Source organism: Heteronotia binoei, chromosome 2 (assembly GCF_032191835.1).
Source record: "Heteronotia binoei isolate CCM8104 ecotype False Entrance Well chromosome 2, APGP_CSIRO_Hbin_v1, whole genome shotgun sequence".
Lineage (NCBI taxonomy): Eukaryota > Metazoa > Chordata > Lepidosauria > Squamata > Gekkonidae > Heteronotia > Heteronotia binoei.
The window spans coordinates 187,542,893-187,559,737 of NC_083224.1; the positions used below are offsets into that span (position 1 = coordinate 187,542,893).

The 16,845-nt window shown below is 49.8% G+C and overlaps 1 protein-coding gene across 1 annotated transcript; it reads right to left on the reverse strand.

Moving 5' to 3' along the window:
* Window positions 1-1,350: 1,350 nt before the first annotated feature.
* USHBP1 (USH1 protein network component harmonin binding protein 1) lies at window positions 1,351-14,964 on the reverse strand. Its single transcript, XM_060233086.1, has 5 exons — window positions 14,879-14,964; window positions 13,084-13,348; window positions 12,358-12,567; window positions 9,174-9,295; window positions 1,351-1,615 (listed from the first exon to the last, which is right to left on the reverse strand). The coding sequence occupies exons 1-5, from the start codon at window positions 14,962-14,964 to the stop codon at window positions 1,351-1,353; spliced, it is 948 nt and encodes a 315-aa protein (XP_060089069.1).
* Between the last annotated feature and the right edge of the window lie 1,881 nt (window positions 14,965-16,845).

The window sequence follows — 16,845 nt, forward strand, 5'->3', positions numbered from 1 at the left end:
AGCCAAAAGAGTCCTATTTGTTCTCCGTGCAAGATTTTCTTCCTTTCCATTGGTAGTTTTTGTCCTCGTTACACGGTGACTCGGTTCTGCATTTTTTTTTTGAGGCAGCTGTCCCTTGGCATTTTTCTCTCTTGATAGTTTTACAAGGTACAGGTGTCTTGGCAGAAACAAACGCAGGTGACGATTGCAAAATGAACTAGGGTTGCCAATCCCCAGGTGGGGGCAGGGGATCACCCAGTTTGGAGGTCCTCCCCCTGCTTCAGGGTCATCAGAAAGCAGGGGCGGGGAATGTCTGCTGGGCACTCCATTATTCCCTATGGAGACCAATTCCCATAGGGTTTAATTGAGAATTGATCTTTGGGTATCTGGGGCCCTGGGGGGCCTGTTTTTTGAGGTAGAACCAACAAATTTTCAGCATAGCATTCGATGCCTCTTTTCAAAACACCCTCAAAGTTTCAAAGAGGTCCAATTCTGTAAGCCCCCCAAAAGGTGCCCCTATCCTTCATTATTTCCAATGGAGGGAAGGCTGTGCAGTCCCTTTAAATGTGACGGCCAGAACTCCCTTTGGAATTCAGTTATGCTTGTCACAACCTTGTTTCTGGCTCCACCCCAATGTCTCTTGGCTCCTCCCCCAAAGTCTCCTGGCTCCACCCCCAAGGTCCCCAGATATTTCTCGAATTGGACTTGGCAACCCTAAATGAACTGGGTAGCAAAAGACGGCCTGGAATTCCATTCTATGGGAGGTGGCCAGCTCTGCGTTGGGAAATACCCGGGGATGATAGGGAAGGGAGGGACCTCAGCATGCTACAATGCCGTACTGTAAAGGGGCCATTCGGTGAGATTCCCGCACATGATCTTCGATGTCTCGCACAAACAGGAGACATGGTTCTCGCACTTGCTTGGCTCAGAGGTGCCCTCTAGTGGGGGCCTGGTTTGTTGCAAGAAAGATTTGGTTTGTTCTGTACAAACGCTGGCAACCTACCTCTGGATATCCCTAAAGTTGTTGACAGGTATGGGAGGGCTGCTGTCTTTCTACCTTGCTAGTGGGTTTCTGGCTGATCACTGCTGGAGATCGGATGCTAGGCTGATTCATCCTTGATTTGATCCGTCAGGGCTCTTCTGCTGTTCTTATTCAGTAGCAATCAAAGAAATTCAGAGGATGGGTCACGCCAAATCAAGCTGCCACATTCAGAGGCAGAGTACCTCTGACTAGCGATTGCTGGGGATAAACCACTGGGGAAACTGGCTCCCAGAGGCAGCCAGATGGCCATTTTTAGAACTCGATGGACCCTTGGCCTGATCCAGCAGAGTCCTCCTTATGCCCTTTCCCAAGCGTGCTAGTCGGTGGGGTTATTTTGCATTGAGGTCAGCATCTGCCACACAACACATTCTGGTATGGTGATCCTCCCCCACAGGGCTGGGTGTCCCTCGCACAGACGCCACCCCTGCATGGGGGGCCCGTCCGTCTCCTCTGCCTTCTGACCTCCGGAAGGTGCGCATGAGCGATTGCAACTGCCCCGCCTGCCGTTGGCTCATCAAGCCAATCTGCATCTCCAGCTGGCGCACCTGGGCTTCCTGTTTCCTCCGGGCATTCTGGTAAGCTTGGACCATGGCACTGCGGAGAGAAAGGAACAGGCTGGGTTAGGATGGAAACGAAGCGGGAGGCGGGACTTCAGGGGTTCTCCCAGCAGTTTAGGAAACAGTAAGCCCGTGGCAATCTATGGGGCTTTTTTTTTTTTGTAGCAGGAACTCCTTTGTATATTAGAGCTTCCTGCTGCCGCCATCTTGTCCTCACTGCTGCAGGTAGGGTTGCCAAGTCCAACCCCAGAAATATCTGGAGACTTTGGGGGTGGAGCCAGGAGACACTGGGGTGGAGCTAGGGGGGAGGGGGGGAAACGGCGCCGGGGAGCGTGGCCAGCCGCTCCGTCTCGGAGCGGGCGACGCTGCTGCGCAGCTGCCGCCTCTTCTCCGCTCGCCGTAGCTGCTCCTCCGAGATGGGCTCAACCTGAGCCCATCTCGGAGGAGCAGCCATGGCGAGCGGAGAAGAGGCGGCAGCGGCACGGCAGCCTCGCCTGCTCCGCCTCTGGGGTGGAATCGGAGGGGGGGGTGGAGGCGGGCCAGGGACGTGGTGAGCCGCGAGTCCGGGTCCTAGAAGGGCCCGGATTCACAGCTCACCATGCTCCTGGCCTACCTTCGCCCTCCCCTGGTTTTGCCTGCGCTGCTGCCGCCTCTTGGCTGCTCCTCCGAGATGGGCTCAGCCTGGGCCCATCTCAGAGGAGCAGCTGCAGTGGGCGGGGAGGTGGCGGCGGCGGCGTGGTGGCCTCGCCCGCTTCGTGATGGGGCAGCTCGCCATGCTCCTCGGTGTCGTTTCCCCCCCTTCCCCCGCTTCCGTTTTTTGGGGGAGCGGGGGAAGAGGGTGGAAATCTTGGGGTCCCCCGCCAGGGCGGGAGGGTTGGGAAGCCTAGCCGCAGGCACAGGGATGGGGGAGAGTGGGGGCCTAGGGCATCAGAAACCCTGGCGCCAGCCCTGGCTCTCGGTCCCCATTAGACAGATTCAGTTGGTATCTACAGCAATTCTCAGTGTAGAGGAGTAGTTGAAAAATTTCCCTCGACTCAGATCCCCTTCGCTGGGATACCAGAGCTCTTAGGGGTTTGAGGAGGCCAAATTTTCCTTTCTCTCATTCTCTTCCTAAGAGTTCTAGTATCCCAGAGAAGGGGATCTGAGTCAGGGGAAATTTTCCAACAACTTCTGCACACTAGAGAGCCAGTTTGGTGTAGTGGTTAAGTGCGCGGACTCTTATCTGGGAGAATTGGGTTTGATTCCCTCTCCTCCGCTTGCACCTGCTGGAATGGCCTTGGGTTAGCCATAGCTCTCGCAAGAGTTATCCTTGAAAGGACAGCTTCTGGGAGAGCTCTCTCAGCCCCACCCACCTCACAGGGTGTCTGTTTGTGGGGGAGGAAGGGAAAGGAGATTGTTAGCCGCTCTGAAACTCTGAGTGGAGGGAGGAATATAAATCCAATGTCTTCTTCTTCTACACTGAGAGATCCTTGAAGGGTACTAACTGCCTCTTTTTAATGGGGACCCAGAGACTTGGCTGGCACAGCATTTCTGGCCCCCAAGGGCCCCCATTCATTTTGCATATGGAGCTTACCATAGGCCCTGTACTAAGAGCCCTGTAAGCTCTTAGAGGATTGGGCTACATCAAGGAGGTGTGGCCTAACATGCAAAGGAGTTCCTGCTACAAAGAAAAAGCCCTGGCAATCTCTACTGAAAAGGGGATGGCCTTTGTACAGGGCGCTAAAATGGGGATACCCACATACAAGGTGTTCTGCATACTGCGTGGGCTAGTTAAGGTCCTCCATCTATACAGAAATAAATTACGGAGGAGGGGGGGGGAGGCGGAGATTATTGGATTTATACCCTTCGAGTCTCAAAGTGGTTTACAATCGCCTTCTGTTCCTCTCCCCATATGAGGTAGGTTGGGACTGGGAGAGCTCTGAGAGAATAGATCTTGGAGAACTGTGACTGACCCAGAGGTTACCTGAGCTGCATGTGGAGGGAGGAGTGGGGATTGGGGGAATCCAATCCGATTCTCCAGATGAGAGTCTGCTACTTCTCTCTGCCGTTAAGAGCACCAAACTGGCTCTCAGATCCCACCTCCCCAATACTATGATGAGGAGAGCACGCTCATGACCCTCTTAGAAATCACAGAATGTTGAGGGCAGCTCTGTGTCTATAATAGAAAGTAAGGAGAGAAAAGAAAATTTGACCTCCTCAAGCCCCTAAGAGCTATAGTATCCCAGAGAAGGGGATCTGAGTCAGGGGGGAAAATTTCCCAACTACTTCTCCGCACTGAGAGTCCTTGTAGGTACCAACTGGCTCTTTCTAATGGGGGCCCGGAAGCCAGGGCTGGCATCAGGATTTCTGGCACCCTAGCCCTCACCATCCCAGTGCCTCCGGCAACAAGGGCAAGCATGGCAGAGTCAGGCAGCACAGCACCGCTTCCGAGCGCACCCGCCGCTGTGCTGCCCTGCCACCCCTTCTCTGTTGCCCACCTGCTGGTAGGCGGCAAAGCAGAGGAGGGCGATGGAGAGGGAGTGTGGAAAGGGCAATTGTGTGCAAGCAGCAGGGAAGGGACAGCAGGGCACATGTGGGGAGGAGCACCCATTGGCTGCCCCCTGAGGCCAAGTAGCACCCTAGCAGCAGCCTACTCTCGGCCTACTGGACATGCCAGCCCTGCCCAGAGCCAAAACCTCCTGTGGAATGTTGAGGGCCACAGAATGTTAAGGGCCACAGAATGTTGAGGGCCGCAGAATGTTGAGGGCAGCTGACCATCAGATAATGGGGAAAGAAAGGAGCCAACAGGGCAATCCTCTGAAGAGCCGCTTCAGTCTAAGCCCACTGCTTTTAATAAGATTAGACTAGAATAAATAACTTTGCAGACGACAGCACTGTAGACACGGAAGGAAAGCTGAGCTACCCAGATTCTTAAGTGGTTATAATATTCCAGAGGACAGATCTGAGCTGGCAGAAATGTATCAGTCATTTATCTCCCCTCCCCACCCCCCCCATCCCTCAAGCAATCCTCTTGAACCTCCAGCATACTAAGTTTAAATACAAACATGACCTTGAGTGCATAAAGCAGATCCATCCAGTTTCACTCTTGGGAAGCTTTTGCTTCGCTCGGAACATGGGCCTGCCGTATAAATATCCCTTTTGACCTCCGATCGGCTTACTGTTGGGTGTGTGCCATGGAAGATACATCTCGGGCAACGTGCCCAGATTCCAAGTTGATGTCTCAAAGTGGTTTCAACTCTAGGGGTGTTGCCTCTTTCAGAGGGTACGGAGGGCAATGGTTCAAGGAGCAGAGGTCCATCAAGGGTTGTTAGCTACAATGGCTACGTGGAACCCCCCATGTTCAGAGGGGGTCCACTCTAAAGGACAATTGCTGTGGGGGAACAAGAACCGAGGGAGGATTTGGCCTCTGTGCCCTGCTTGTAAATCTCTGAGGGACACATGAAGGCAAACGGGATGCAGGACAAGATGGTCTGAGCCAGAAGGGCTCTTCTGATGTTCGTAGGTGAGACCAGGGCTTTTTTTGTAGCAGGAACTTCTTTGCATATCAGGCCACACCCCTGATGTAGCCAATCCTGGAGCTTACAGTAGTGCCCTGTACTAAGAGCCCTGTAAGTTCTTGGAGGATTGCTACATCGGGGTAATGTGGCCTAATATGCAAAGGAGTTCCTTCTACAAAACAAGCCCCAGTGAGACTTCCGGCACTAACTGTGTGCTTTGAAAAAATCCCTCGTGAGTTCCGTCAGTTGTATCTCTTGGGCCCGGCAGTCTTCACGTTTTCTCCTCCAGCTCTCCAAGAAGTGACTGGATCTGACCGTTCAGTTCCCTGTTCCTGTCATCCACAAGGGAAATGAAATGGGATTGTGCTTTTTGCATTTATGGTCTCAATGTGACTCAGTGTAGAACCAATCCAAGCTCCTCCCTATGGGATTTCCCCCTTTCCTTTCCTTTCCTTTCCCTTTCCTGTTCCTTTCCTTTCCTTTCCTTTCCTTTCTTCCTTCTTCCTTTCCTTTCCTTCCTTTCCTTTCCTTTCCTTTCCTTTCCTTTTCCTTTCCTTTCCTTTCCTTCCTTCTCTCCTCTCCTCTCCTCTCCTCTCCCTCTCCTCTCCTCTCCTCTCCCTCTCCTCTCCTCTCCTCTCCCTCTCCTCTCCTCTCCTCTCCTCCTCCTTAGAACAGGGGTGGCCAAAGTGTGGCTCAGGAGTTACATGTGGCTCTTTATGTGGTTCTCGAAGTCCCTACTGCCCTGTTGGTCAGCTTGGAGAAGACAACTGTTTCTTTAAATCGCTTTGCCAAGCAGAGCTAGCTGGCAGCTTGGAGAATGCATTTAAAATTAAAGTTGCTTTCTTTCCACCTCTCTCTCCCTCATATATTTTTCCTCCTTCCTTCCTTCCTTCCTTCCTTCCTTCTCCTTCCTTCCTTCCTTCTTCCTTCCTTCCTTCCTTCCTTCCTTCCTTCCTTCCTTCCTTCGCGGCTCTCAAACATCTGACATTTATTCTATCTGGCTCTTATGTTAAGCAAGTTTGGCCACCCTACAATAATGGGAGGTAGAACTGTGGAGGCTGGGCACCAAGGAGATGCTTTAAGGAAATACTGTAAGAGTGTTCAGGTGCTTTTGTAGCAGGAGCTCCTTTGCATATTAGGCTCCACCCTCCTGATGTAGCCAATCCTCCAAGAGCTTTCAGGGCTCCCAGTAGAGGGCCTAGTGTAAGCTCCTGGAGGATTGGTTACATCAGGTGGGTGGAGCCTAATACGCCAAGAAATTCTTGCTACAAAAAAAGCCCTGAGAGTGTTAATGTTTTAAGCATGTTTGTATTTAGATAAATCGTAATTGGAGCTGTCTTATTTATAAAGCTCATCTCTCCAGATACCTGGCATTATATTTTAGGATACCCGTGACCTGATCTGACAGAGTGACATTTATGTCAGAATCCAGCCCTCGTAACGAATGAGTGTCACACCGTGAGGCCCCCTCCCCTCCCTCAGCCTCACTCTCCCAGGCTCAACCCGCAAATTTCCAGTAATTTCCAAGCCTGGAGTTGACAGTGCTGCTTTACCACAGCAGAGGATAGTTTAGAATGCGGGGGTGAGCTCGGTTTTATGGCACAGGGTCATAGAACGGGTGGAAGGGACAGATTATAACCTGTACTCCTGCAATCAAATGTTTTGAAACAACGAGAGTCTCGAAAACACAGTCTGTCAATGTGCTGTGTCACTGTCATGACGACCTTTTTTACGTGCCTGAGATTTCAAGGCGGCGCAGCCAAATACACAACCAATACCCAGGGCTTTGGCTGTAGAAAAAGCCCAGCAGGAACTCATCTGCATATCGGGCCACACCCCTGACACCAAGCCAGCCGGATCTGTGTTCCTGCGCGTTCCTGCTCAAAGAAAGCCCTGCCAGTGTCTATCCCCATGGCCGTGTACACATAATAATGTCTCTCTCTCTCTGTCTGTCTCTGCAGTGAAAACAGCCAAGCATCTTTGAGAACTACAGAAATCTCCCTGCCTTGTATTATGCTACAGTAAATCTGTTAGGTACTAAGGTGCCACATGACTGGTTAAGTGTGCGGACTCTTATCTGGGAGAACCGGGTTTGATTCCCCACTCCTCCACTTGCACCTGCTAGCATGGCCTTGGGTCAGCCATAGCTCTGGCAGAGGTTGTCCTTGACAGGGCAGCTGCTGTGAGAGCCCTCTCCAGCCCCACCCACCTCACAGGGTGTCTGTTGTGGGGGAGGAAGGTAAAGGAGATTGTGAGCCGCTCTGAGACTCTTCGGAGTGGAGGGCGGGATATAAATCCAATATCTTTATCTACCTCACAGGGTGTCTGTTGTGGGGGAGGAAGGGAAAGGAGATTGTGAGCTGCTCTGAGACTCTTCGGAGTGGAGGGCGGGATATAAATCCAATATCTTCATCTACCTCACAGGGTGTCTGTTATGGGGGAGGAAGGTAAAGGAGATTGTGAGCCGCTCTGAGACTCTTTGGAGTGGAGGGCGGGATATAAATCCAATATCTTCATCTACCTCACAGGGTTTCTGTTGTGGGGGAGGAAGGAAAAGGAGATTGTGAGCTGCTCTGAGACTCTTCGGAGTGGAGAGCAGGATATAAATCCAATATCATCATCATCATCATCATCATCATCTCCAGTTTCCTGATCCGGATGGCCCAGGCAAGCCTGATCTTGTCAGATCCTGGATGCTAAGCAGGGCCAACACTTTGGATGGGGGACCTCCAAGGAATCTCAGCGCCGGGACACAGAGGTAGGACACAGGGCTGGGAGTCTGGGACACAGAGGTAGGTGCCTGGAGCCTAGGACAGGGGTGTCAAACTCATTTGTTATGAGGGCTGGATCTGACATAAATGAGACCTTGCGGGACTGGGCTATGTGTGTCATAAGATGTAATGCCAGACATAAACTTTATAAAGGACACAGACAAACACAAAGAATTTTTTTAGAGCTTTAAATAAAACATACTTAAAAGATTAGCACTCTTGCAATATTTTAACAATCTCCGATAACTGAAGGAAGCAAGAGAGAAGGAGAAGGAAGCAGACTTGCTCATGGGCCTGATAGGAGCCTTCCAGGGGCCCGATTTGGCCCCCAGGTCGCACATTTGACAGCCCTGCCCTAGGAAATCTGTCACAATGAGTCTGGACAGTTGTCATGTCAGGGTGGTTGGACAGTGATGGGTACGAAACGGCTCACCAAGGCTTTTCTTGTGGCAAGAACCCTTTGCATATTAGGCCACACCCCCTGATGTAGCCAATCCCCCAAGAGCTTACAGGGCTCTTAGTACAGGGCCTACTGTAAACTCCAGAAGGATTGGCTACATCAGAGGGTGTGGCCTAATATGTAAAGGAGTTCCTGCTATTAAAAAAAGCCTTGTGGCTCACAAACTAAAGTTCTGTAGAAACTTTCAGCCTGTTCATGGTTCGCAAAGCGATGTTTGTGAAAGGACACCTGGCACAAACATTCCATGAATTTTGGTGCTCTTTGTGGCAGTTCGTGAAAGAATACACTTCCAGACAGTCTGCTTCTGCTCAATTAAACTCTTTACAAAACTCCAAGGCAATGGGAAATTCCCCAGCCTTGGAAACACAAATGTCACAAAGTCATCATGTCAAATTGACAGATGTGGGGGCTGGGAGTTTCATGCTCAGAACTTAATTCCCATGCACATGCAAGTCTGATTTGGATCAGGACTCCAGCATGCAGGAAGAGAGAACTTAACGCATTCTCCCCCTGTGCCATTTTCCTGAGCTGAAACTCTGGACTTTTTTTGTAGCAGAAACTCCTTTGCATATTAGGCTCCACACACACACACACACACACGACGTAGCCAATCCTCCTACAGGGCTCTTCTTACAGGGCCTACTGTAAGTTCTTGAAGGATGGGTTACATCTGGAGGGGTGAAGCCTAATATGCAAAGGAGTTCCTGATACAAAAAATACCCTTGGTTATGATACATAATTTAAAGGAATCCAAGATACTATTTGATCCAGTTTGGAAGTGGGTGGATGAATCTGGCTGGGCAGCTGGCACAGCCAATTGGGGAGGGCACAGCGCCTGCTTCAGGTCAGGGAAGGAATTGCACTTACCGAGCCGAAGTCTCACGAAGTTCAGTCATCTGAGCCTCAGGGTCTGTAGCAGGTTGCCTTCTTCCAGCATCCTGAGCTAAACGGAAATGGGTCCCTTTGGAGGTATGCATGGGAATGTAGTCCTAAGCATCATGGAAGAGGAAAATGCAAAACGAAGCTCACTAGCTAAGAAATGGCAGTAATGAATTCATTCCCTGATGGGGGAGGGGGCTTTCCTGGGCATAAATGGGAAGAGGATCCAGTGCTAAATGACCTTTGGCCTGATCAGGGATGGAATTCTAGCAGGAGCTCTTTTGCATATTAGGCCACACACCCCTTGGCTACATCACAGGCGTGCGGCCTAATATGCAAAGGAGCTCCTGCTAGAATTCCACCCCTGGGCCTGATGCAGCAGGGCTCTCCTTAGTTTTTTAAAAGCTATGTTTGAAATAGCAAGGAAGCTTCAGTTCTCTGGACTGTGGCGAATACAGGGCTATTTTTGTACCAGGAACTCCTTTGCATATTAGGCCACACCCCCTGATGTAGCCAATCCTCCTGGAGCTTACAGTAGGCCTTGTACTAAGAGCCCTGTAAGGTCTTGGAGGATTGGCTACCTCAGGGGGTGTGGCCTAATATGCAAAGGAGTTCCTGCTACAAAAAAAAAAGCCCTGGGCGAATACAACACTTCTTTGTTATGGAGGCCTTAGGAATCCTCTGTCTGGTTTGGTCCTTTTAATTTCCAGGTTATGTACACCACAGCTTTCCATTTGTCCTGTTGGTTTGCACCTTATTTGCTCCTGACATTTGCAAGGAGCATGCATATATACCAGGGGTGGCCAAACTGTGGCTCGGGAGCCACATGCGGCTTTTTCATGTGTATTATGTGGCTCCCAGCAGCTGAGGAGGAACTCAATGCAGGCTTACTTTCAAGTAAGCGTGCTTCGCATCAGGACCTCAGTCAGCATCTGAGTGCTGACCCAAAGGTAGGTGACTATTCCTGCTGTGTGTGAAGTGGGGAAGGAGGGGAAAATAGGCAGGTTTGCACCAAATAAATGCACTCATAAGTATGATAGCACTGAGTGTCCTTTGCTGCAATGTTTTTCTCAATGTGCATGGAGAATGCAGGCAGGGAAGAGATGCAACGGAATTGAGAAGACCACCTCTCCTTGCATCAGGTCAGTTCCTCTTTTCTGTCCCATGCCACAGAGAGGTTAGGATACTAGTAGCCTATTTCCAGGGCTCTTTCAGTGGTGGCTCCAATCCAATTCTGGATCTCTAAAAAAAATGAGCAGGAAGCTGAGAGGGAAATTGGAGCTCCCTCCAATTTCCCTCTCAGCTTCCTGTTCATCAAAATGTGCCCACACAGCAACTGGTGTGGAATTGATCACCTGACCTAGGGAAAACAGAAGCCCAGGGAGAAACTGCTAGAGAGGAATCGGTATCTGTCTGGAAATGTATCCATTCACAAACTACAAGGAACCCCCTGAAAGATCATGGAAAGTCTGCGCCAGTTGATCTGCCATGAACTTCAGTTTGTGAGCCACAAACCAGCCAAAATTCATCACAAAGTTCATGAGCCAGTTTGTGCCTGTTCCCAATGAGCAGGGGTACTTTGCTATTGCCTTCCTCTGCATACCAGCCCAGCCTTCCTTGGTGGTCTCCCATCCAGGTACCAACCCTGCTTAACTTCCAAGCTGTGAAGAGAAGGGACTAGTGTGGGCTATCAGGGCTCCCAACCATTTGCACCTACTATAAAATTATCCTGAGGAACACGGAGAACCTCCTTTGAGAAACAATGAATATTTTGGAAATGCAAACATTTAATTTCATTCATTTCACAGAGTTGGTCCTTTCTCATGTTCTTGAAAGAAATGACCTTCAGCAGCCCCATTGCCATGGGGCTACATTTGGTCACAATGCACCTCCACAGATTGTGCTGGGTCTGCTCCAGTAGGAGAAAAAAAACCCTGTTGTAGGTAAAAGCTGTTTTCATTTCCAGGCTAGCTGACAGCTTATAGTTGATGATGTGAACTGACCATGTCACCATCTCTGGCCAGAGAGATGATTAGCAGTTCTAAAATGTTGCTGCAGAGTATTCTATGTTTTTTTCAAAAAATGAAGGTGACAGTTTTGAACAATCCAAACTTCCAAAGCAGTAAGTAGAACACATTTCTCCACAAGTAAAGTTAATATGATGTTCCCCAGGGCTTTTTTTTTGAGCAGGAATGCACAGGGACACAGTTCCGGCTGGCTCGGTGTCAGGGGGTGTGGCCTAATATGCAAATGAGTTCCTGCTGGGCTTTTTCTAAAAAACAAAAGCAACCTGATGCTCCCTATAAACGTTTGTTTGTAAACCCTGACCTGGAATTAGGGTTCCCATTTCCCCACCCCCAGCCTCCAACCTGCCGGCATGGAGATGGCCTGTGGGGGAAGCCCTGCCCCTGAAGAGCTCCATCATTGCCCGATGTGCCTGGCATGATGATGTCACCTGGAAGTGACATGATGTCACCTGGAAGTGACATCATTGAGCCAGGCACGTTGTGTGGGGGATGCTCTAGCATTTGGGTTAAAAATTCTATGATTCCATACAGTTTTTACGCAAATAATAATAATAAATTTTATTTATACCCCGCCCTCCCCGCCGAGGCAGGCTCAGGGCGGCTTACAGGACATGGCAAAAGCCATATTAAAACAATAAAACAAGATTATGCAGTTCAATACAGTTAACAATTAAATATTTAAATAATCTCAAAAAAAGTCTAAAAAATATAATCTAATAGTGCCACTATCTCAGTTATGTTAATGTTAATGATGGCGTGATGTTTATTCCAAGCGCCATCTTAGAAGGCTAGCCGGGAGAGGGCGGTTTTGCAGGCCCTACGGAATTGGCCAAGATCCCGCAAATGCTAGAGCGTCCCCCGTGGGACATGCCTGGCATGATGATGTCACTTCTGGGTGACATCATTGTGCCGGGCACATCATGGCACTTGAGGAAGATCCCCTCCCAGCAGCCAGGTATGAGCCGGCAACCCTACTTGGAATAGATTCGCGTCGGCTGCTCAGTCGAAATAAGAGCAGCTTCTCCCCTCTTTTGAGAAGCTCACTCCTCTTAGCAGGTTTTCTTGGAAGGGAGCTCCACCACACTAAACTGCCCCCCCCCCAAAAATCCTGGGTACAGGCCTGACGGCCAGTTCCTGGATCTTACCCTTAGGTCACTGTCTTCACTGCTGCTGCTGCTGCTGCTACTGGAAGATCCAGACTGCTGTCCCCGGCTCTTCTCACAGTCCCCCTGTAGGATCCGGATGATCAACAAGCAAGCGGCCTCTTGAGCCTTCAGGGTGTACGTCTGGAGTTCCAGGCCTTGCTTCTCCTTCCCCGTTAAATGCAGCTGGATATTTAAGTCAGCCAAAGCTTCCTGATATGCAATTGCCAGCAAAAATGGATGAGCGAGACAGACGTTTCAGTCACTCGGCCTCAAAGTCAATTAGTTAATGAATTCATCGCTCAGGCTGTGTGAACTCGTGCATGACTAAAACCAGTTTTGAAAGAAGATACAGGGAAAGAGATTCCCCTAGGACTTATTTGTGTGCTACAAAATCACTACGTCCCTTTGGACCCTGTCAACAGATGTGTTCTGGCAGTTCTGTGCTCAGAACTTAATTTGCAGCCCACATTGGAAATTAAGTTCCAGGCGCAGAATTCACTGAGCGCGTCTGTCAATAGGACCAGGAGGACTTTGTAATGTATGACGACCCCCTAGTGAAACCAGAATGTAGGAGAAGTGGAATGGAACATTACAGAATGAAAAGAACGGAAAGGGGGGGGGGGTATCTATTTCTCCCTACTTCAAAAGGAAGCAAGCACCTTTGAGATTTCCTGTCCCTCGGTGATTTGGGGAGCTGTGCCCTACCCGCGTCCCGTTCTTGCTTACCCTGGCCGTCTGCAGTTCTTGCACCAGATGCAACTTCTCCATCTTGGGACTTGCCGCCTCCGGGGTGAGAACATCACTCAAAGCTCTCTGCACCTCTGCTACTTTGGCTACAATCCCCGCGTTGATTCTGGCTGCTGCAAAGTCAATCCTGGGCGATGTCCCTGAGGCGGGGAGCTTCAGAGAGGCCTGTTCTGCCCTCAGGCGCCTGATGTACTCTTGCAAAACCTCCTTTCTGTCCTTCTCCAAACCGCTTGGCTCTGGGGGGCTGCAACAAGAACCGGCTCTTTCCAAGTTGTGGCCTTTCAATAACTAGGGTTGCCAATCCCCAGTAGGGGGGCAAGGGATCCCCCAGTTTGGAGGTCCTCCCCCTGCTTTGGAGTCATCAGAAAGTGGGAAAGGGGGAAATGTCTACTGGGCACTTCATTATTCCCTATGGAGACTGATTCCCATAGGGTATAATGGCGAATTGATCTGTGAGTATCTGGAGCTCTGGGGAGGCTGTTTTTTGAGGGAGAGGCACCAAATTTTCAGCATAGCATCTGGGGCCTCTCTTCAAAACACCCTCCAATTTCCAAAAGGACTGGACCAGGGGATCCAATTCTATGAGCAACAAAATGAAGGTGCCCCTATCCTTCATTATTTCCAATGGAGAAAAGGCATTTAAAAGGTGTGCAGTCCCATTAAATGTGAAGACCAGAAGTCCCTTTTGAGTTCAGTTATGCTTGTCCCAACCTTGCTCCTGGCTCCACCCCCAATGTCTCCTGGCTCCACTCCCAAAGTCTCCAGATATTTCTTGAATTGGCCCTGGAAACCCTACTGCTGGATGACCTCATAGACCTCCCAGCTCAGAACGCTTGGGACTCTTTAGCTTGGAGAAATGTCGACTGCAGGGTGACATGATAGAGGTTTACAAGATAATGCATGGTATGGAGAAAGTAGAGAAAGAAGTACTTTTCTCCCTTTCTCACAATACAAGAACTCGTGGGCATTCGATGAAATTGCTGAGCAGACAGGTTAAAACGGATAAAAGGAAGTACTTCTTCACCCAAAGGGTGATTAACATGTGGAATTCACTGCCACAGGAGGTGGTGGTGGCCACAAGCATAGCCAACTTCAAGAGGGGTTTAGATAAAAATATGGAGCAGAGGTCCATCAGTGGCTATTAGCCACAGTGTGTGTGTATATATAAAAAAATTTTGCCACTGTGTGACACAGAGTGTTGGACTGGATGGGCCATTGGCCTGATCTAGCATGGTTTCTCTTATGTTCTTAACCCAGCCAGCAGAATGCTCAGACTCTTCTATGGGTCTCCCCCCACCCAGTTCCTGTCCCATTCCTGCTGGGTTTGGACCTTGCTCCTGGCTCCACCCCCAATGTCTCCTGGCTCCACCCCCAAAGTTTCTAGATATTTCTTGAATTGGCCCTGGAAACCCTACTGCTGGATGACCTCGTAGACCTCCCAGCTCAGAACCCAGCCAGCAGAAGGCTCAGACCCTTCTATGGGTCTCCCCCTACCCAGTTCCTGTCCCATTCCTGCTGGGTTTGGAAATTTTATCTCCCTAGCTACTCAACCATGGACAGAGCTGGCCCTAGACTGTACTGCACCCCACGCAAGACTTTCTGGCACTTCCCACCCCCCACCCCATATACACTGATAATGTCATTGAGTCACATGGGGGCACCCAATTTGGTACCCCCAGAAGGCTGGCGCTTCAGGCAATCACCTCGTTTGCCTAGTGGTAGGGCCAGCCCTGACCACAGACAGCCCACTCTTGACATCTCCTCCCTTGAGTACCTCTGCTTGAAGTCGGCACATCCAGATCCCTCGTTGTTCACATTACATCTTTCCCAGGACCTTAGAGCTTCATTCATCACTGCCATCTTCATCTCATGACAGACACTGCCAAGGTCACCTGGGGCTGGAGAAAGGGGGCCATGACAGGTCAGTCACTGCGGCAGTGCAGACTTCAAAGAGATGCTGCCTTCTATGTGCAGAGTCGGTGGAGGAGGAGTCATAGTCAGTGGAGGAGGAGTCTCCTATGCATTGCATAGGAGATGGTCTTTTGCATTCCTTTTAGCACCCCGGGGAACAACGGAGCTTTATACCCCACGATCCTCTGACCAAGAAGTTCCAGCACCATTTATAAATCAGGACTACACAGTTTAGACTATTAATTGATCAAAAAAGTTTTTTGCTTTGGGAAAAAGTGTGGGATAAACTAGTTTTATTAGGAAGAGGGGGGAAACAGGAAAAATGAGACAGCCATGGAATGTTTACAAAGTTGTCTGAACACAAGAGAAAAACACACGTTAACATTGAGTAATGCAAGTGAATTTTTAAGCAGGGCAGGACCTAAATGTCACTAGCAGTACCTGTTTATCACTTTGGTTTCTCTGTTTTTACCACCTACAGACTAGGGGGTAGGTGCCAAGCAAGGATGTGATCAATTTGGCATGTTATGTCCGGTGATGTCAATCCCAGGTCAAAGCTCAAGTGATGTCACTTCCTAGGCTCCACCCCTTCTGATGATGTCATATCCAGCACCAAAAGCCCTCCCCTTGCTGTGATGTCACTTTCAGGCCACTCCCCAAAACCCGCCTCTCACATTGCAGTTCTCGAGCATCTGGCATTTATTCTATGTGGCTTTTGCATGAAGCAAGTTTGGCCACCCCTGACCTAGACTGTTCAGCACCCTAGGCAAGGCTAACTACTTGTGCCCCCCCCCCCACCGGACTCTTTCACACACACACACACACAAGCCCATAGGATAGAATGGAGAGATCGGGCTACCGCTGGCATGACTCCAGAGAAGGGTTTAAAGATTAAAACAGCAGCCCAATCTCTCCGTTCTATCCTATGAGGCCATCATCCTGTACTGGAGGAAGATGTTGCCATTAATGAAACAAAGGGATAGGAGAAAACCCGTCTGAAGCTAGAATGCACACAGGAGGCTGATACTGTGTCCCTTCAACCTCGCAGGCTGACCTGTTACAGGGACATCTCCACCCTCAGATGATTCCTTCCTGGGACGCTGCTGTGCTGCCATCAATGACCAGAGTACCTCGTAGGCCTCCAAGCACCGTTCGCTGACAGACCCCAGAGAGAGGGAGAGGACGGAAGACAGAGAAACATTATTTATTTTATTTTTATTAATTAGATTTCCTTCCCACCCCTCCCCTGCACTGAACGGCTCGGGGCAGACAAAAGACAACAATTAGAACAGTTAAAACACAATTCTACAATTCTAAATTTAGACAACAATTTACCACAACTCAGAAGATGGCGATCAGGCCTAGGCAGTAAGGACTCACAGAACTACAATTGAACGTGTGCCCAAGATTAACGAAATGCTGGGCAGAACCACTACTAACAGCATAACATAAGATAGTGTCAGCAAGGAGGAGCAAGGGAGGCTGATGTTGTTGGACACCTGCCACCTTTACAAAGGCCTGGAGCAGGGGTGGCCAAACTGCAGCTCAGGAGCCGAAAGTGACTCTTTCACACATATTGTGTGGCTCTCGAAGCCCCCACCACACAATCGGCCAGCTTGGAGAAGGCATTTCTCTCTTTAAATCTCTTCTCCAAGTCAAGCCAGCTGGGTGCTTGGAGAATGTATTTTAAGTTGCTCTCTTTCCACCACTCCCTCCCTCCTCCCTCACCATATCTATTTTCCTTCCTTCCTTCTCTCAGACATTTGACATTTATTCTGTGTAGCTCTTACATTAAGCAAGTTTGGCCACCCCTGTTCTATATCATCTTGT

Bases quoted from the DNA above. Each gene is read 5' to 3' on its own strand.
- USHBP1 (XM_060233086.1), bottom strand. From the start codon at position 14,964: ATGGCAGTGATGAATGAAGCTCTAAGGTCCTGGGAAAGATGTAATGTG. The intron at 9,296-12,357 runs GTAAGATCCAGG...CATGATGCTTAG, and splicing joins GTGAAGACAGTGACCTAAGG to GACTACATTCCCATGCATAC. The intron at 1,616-9,173 runs GTAAGTGCAATT...TTCTCTCCGCAG, and splicing joins CTTCGTGAGACTTCGGCTCG to TGCCATGGTCCAAGCTTACC.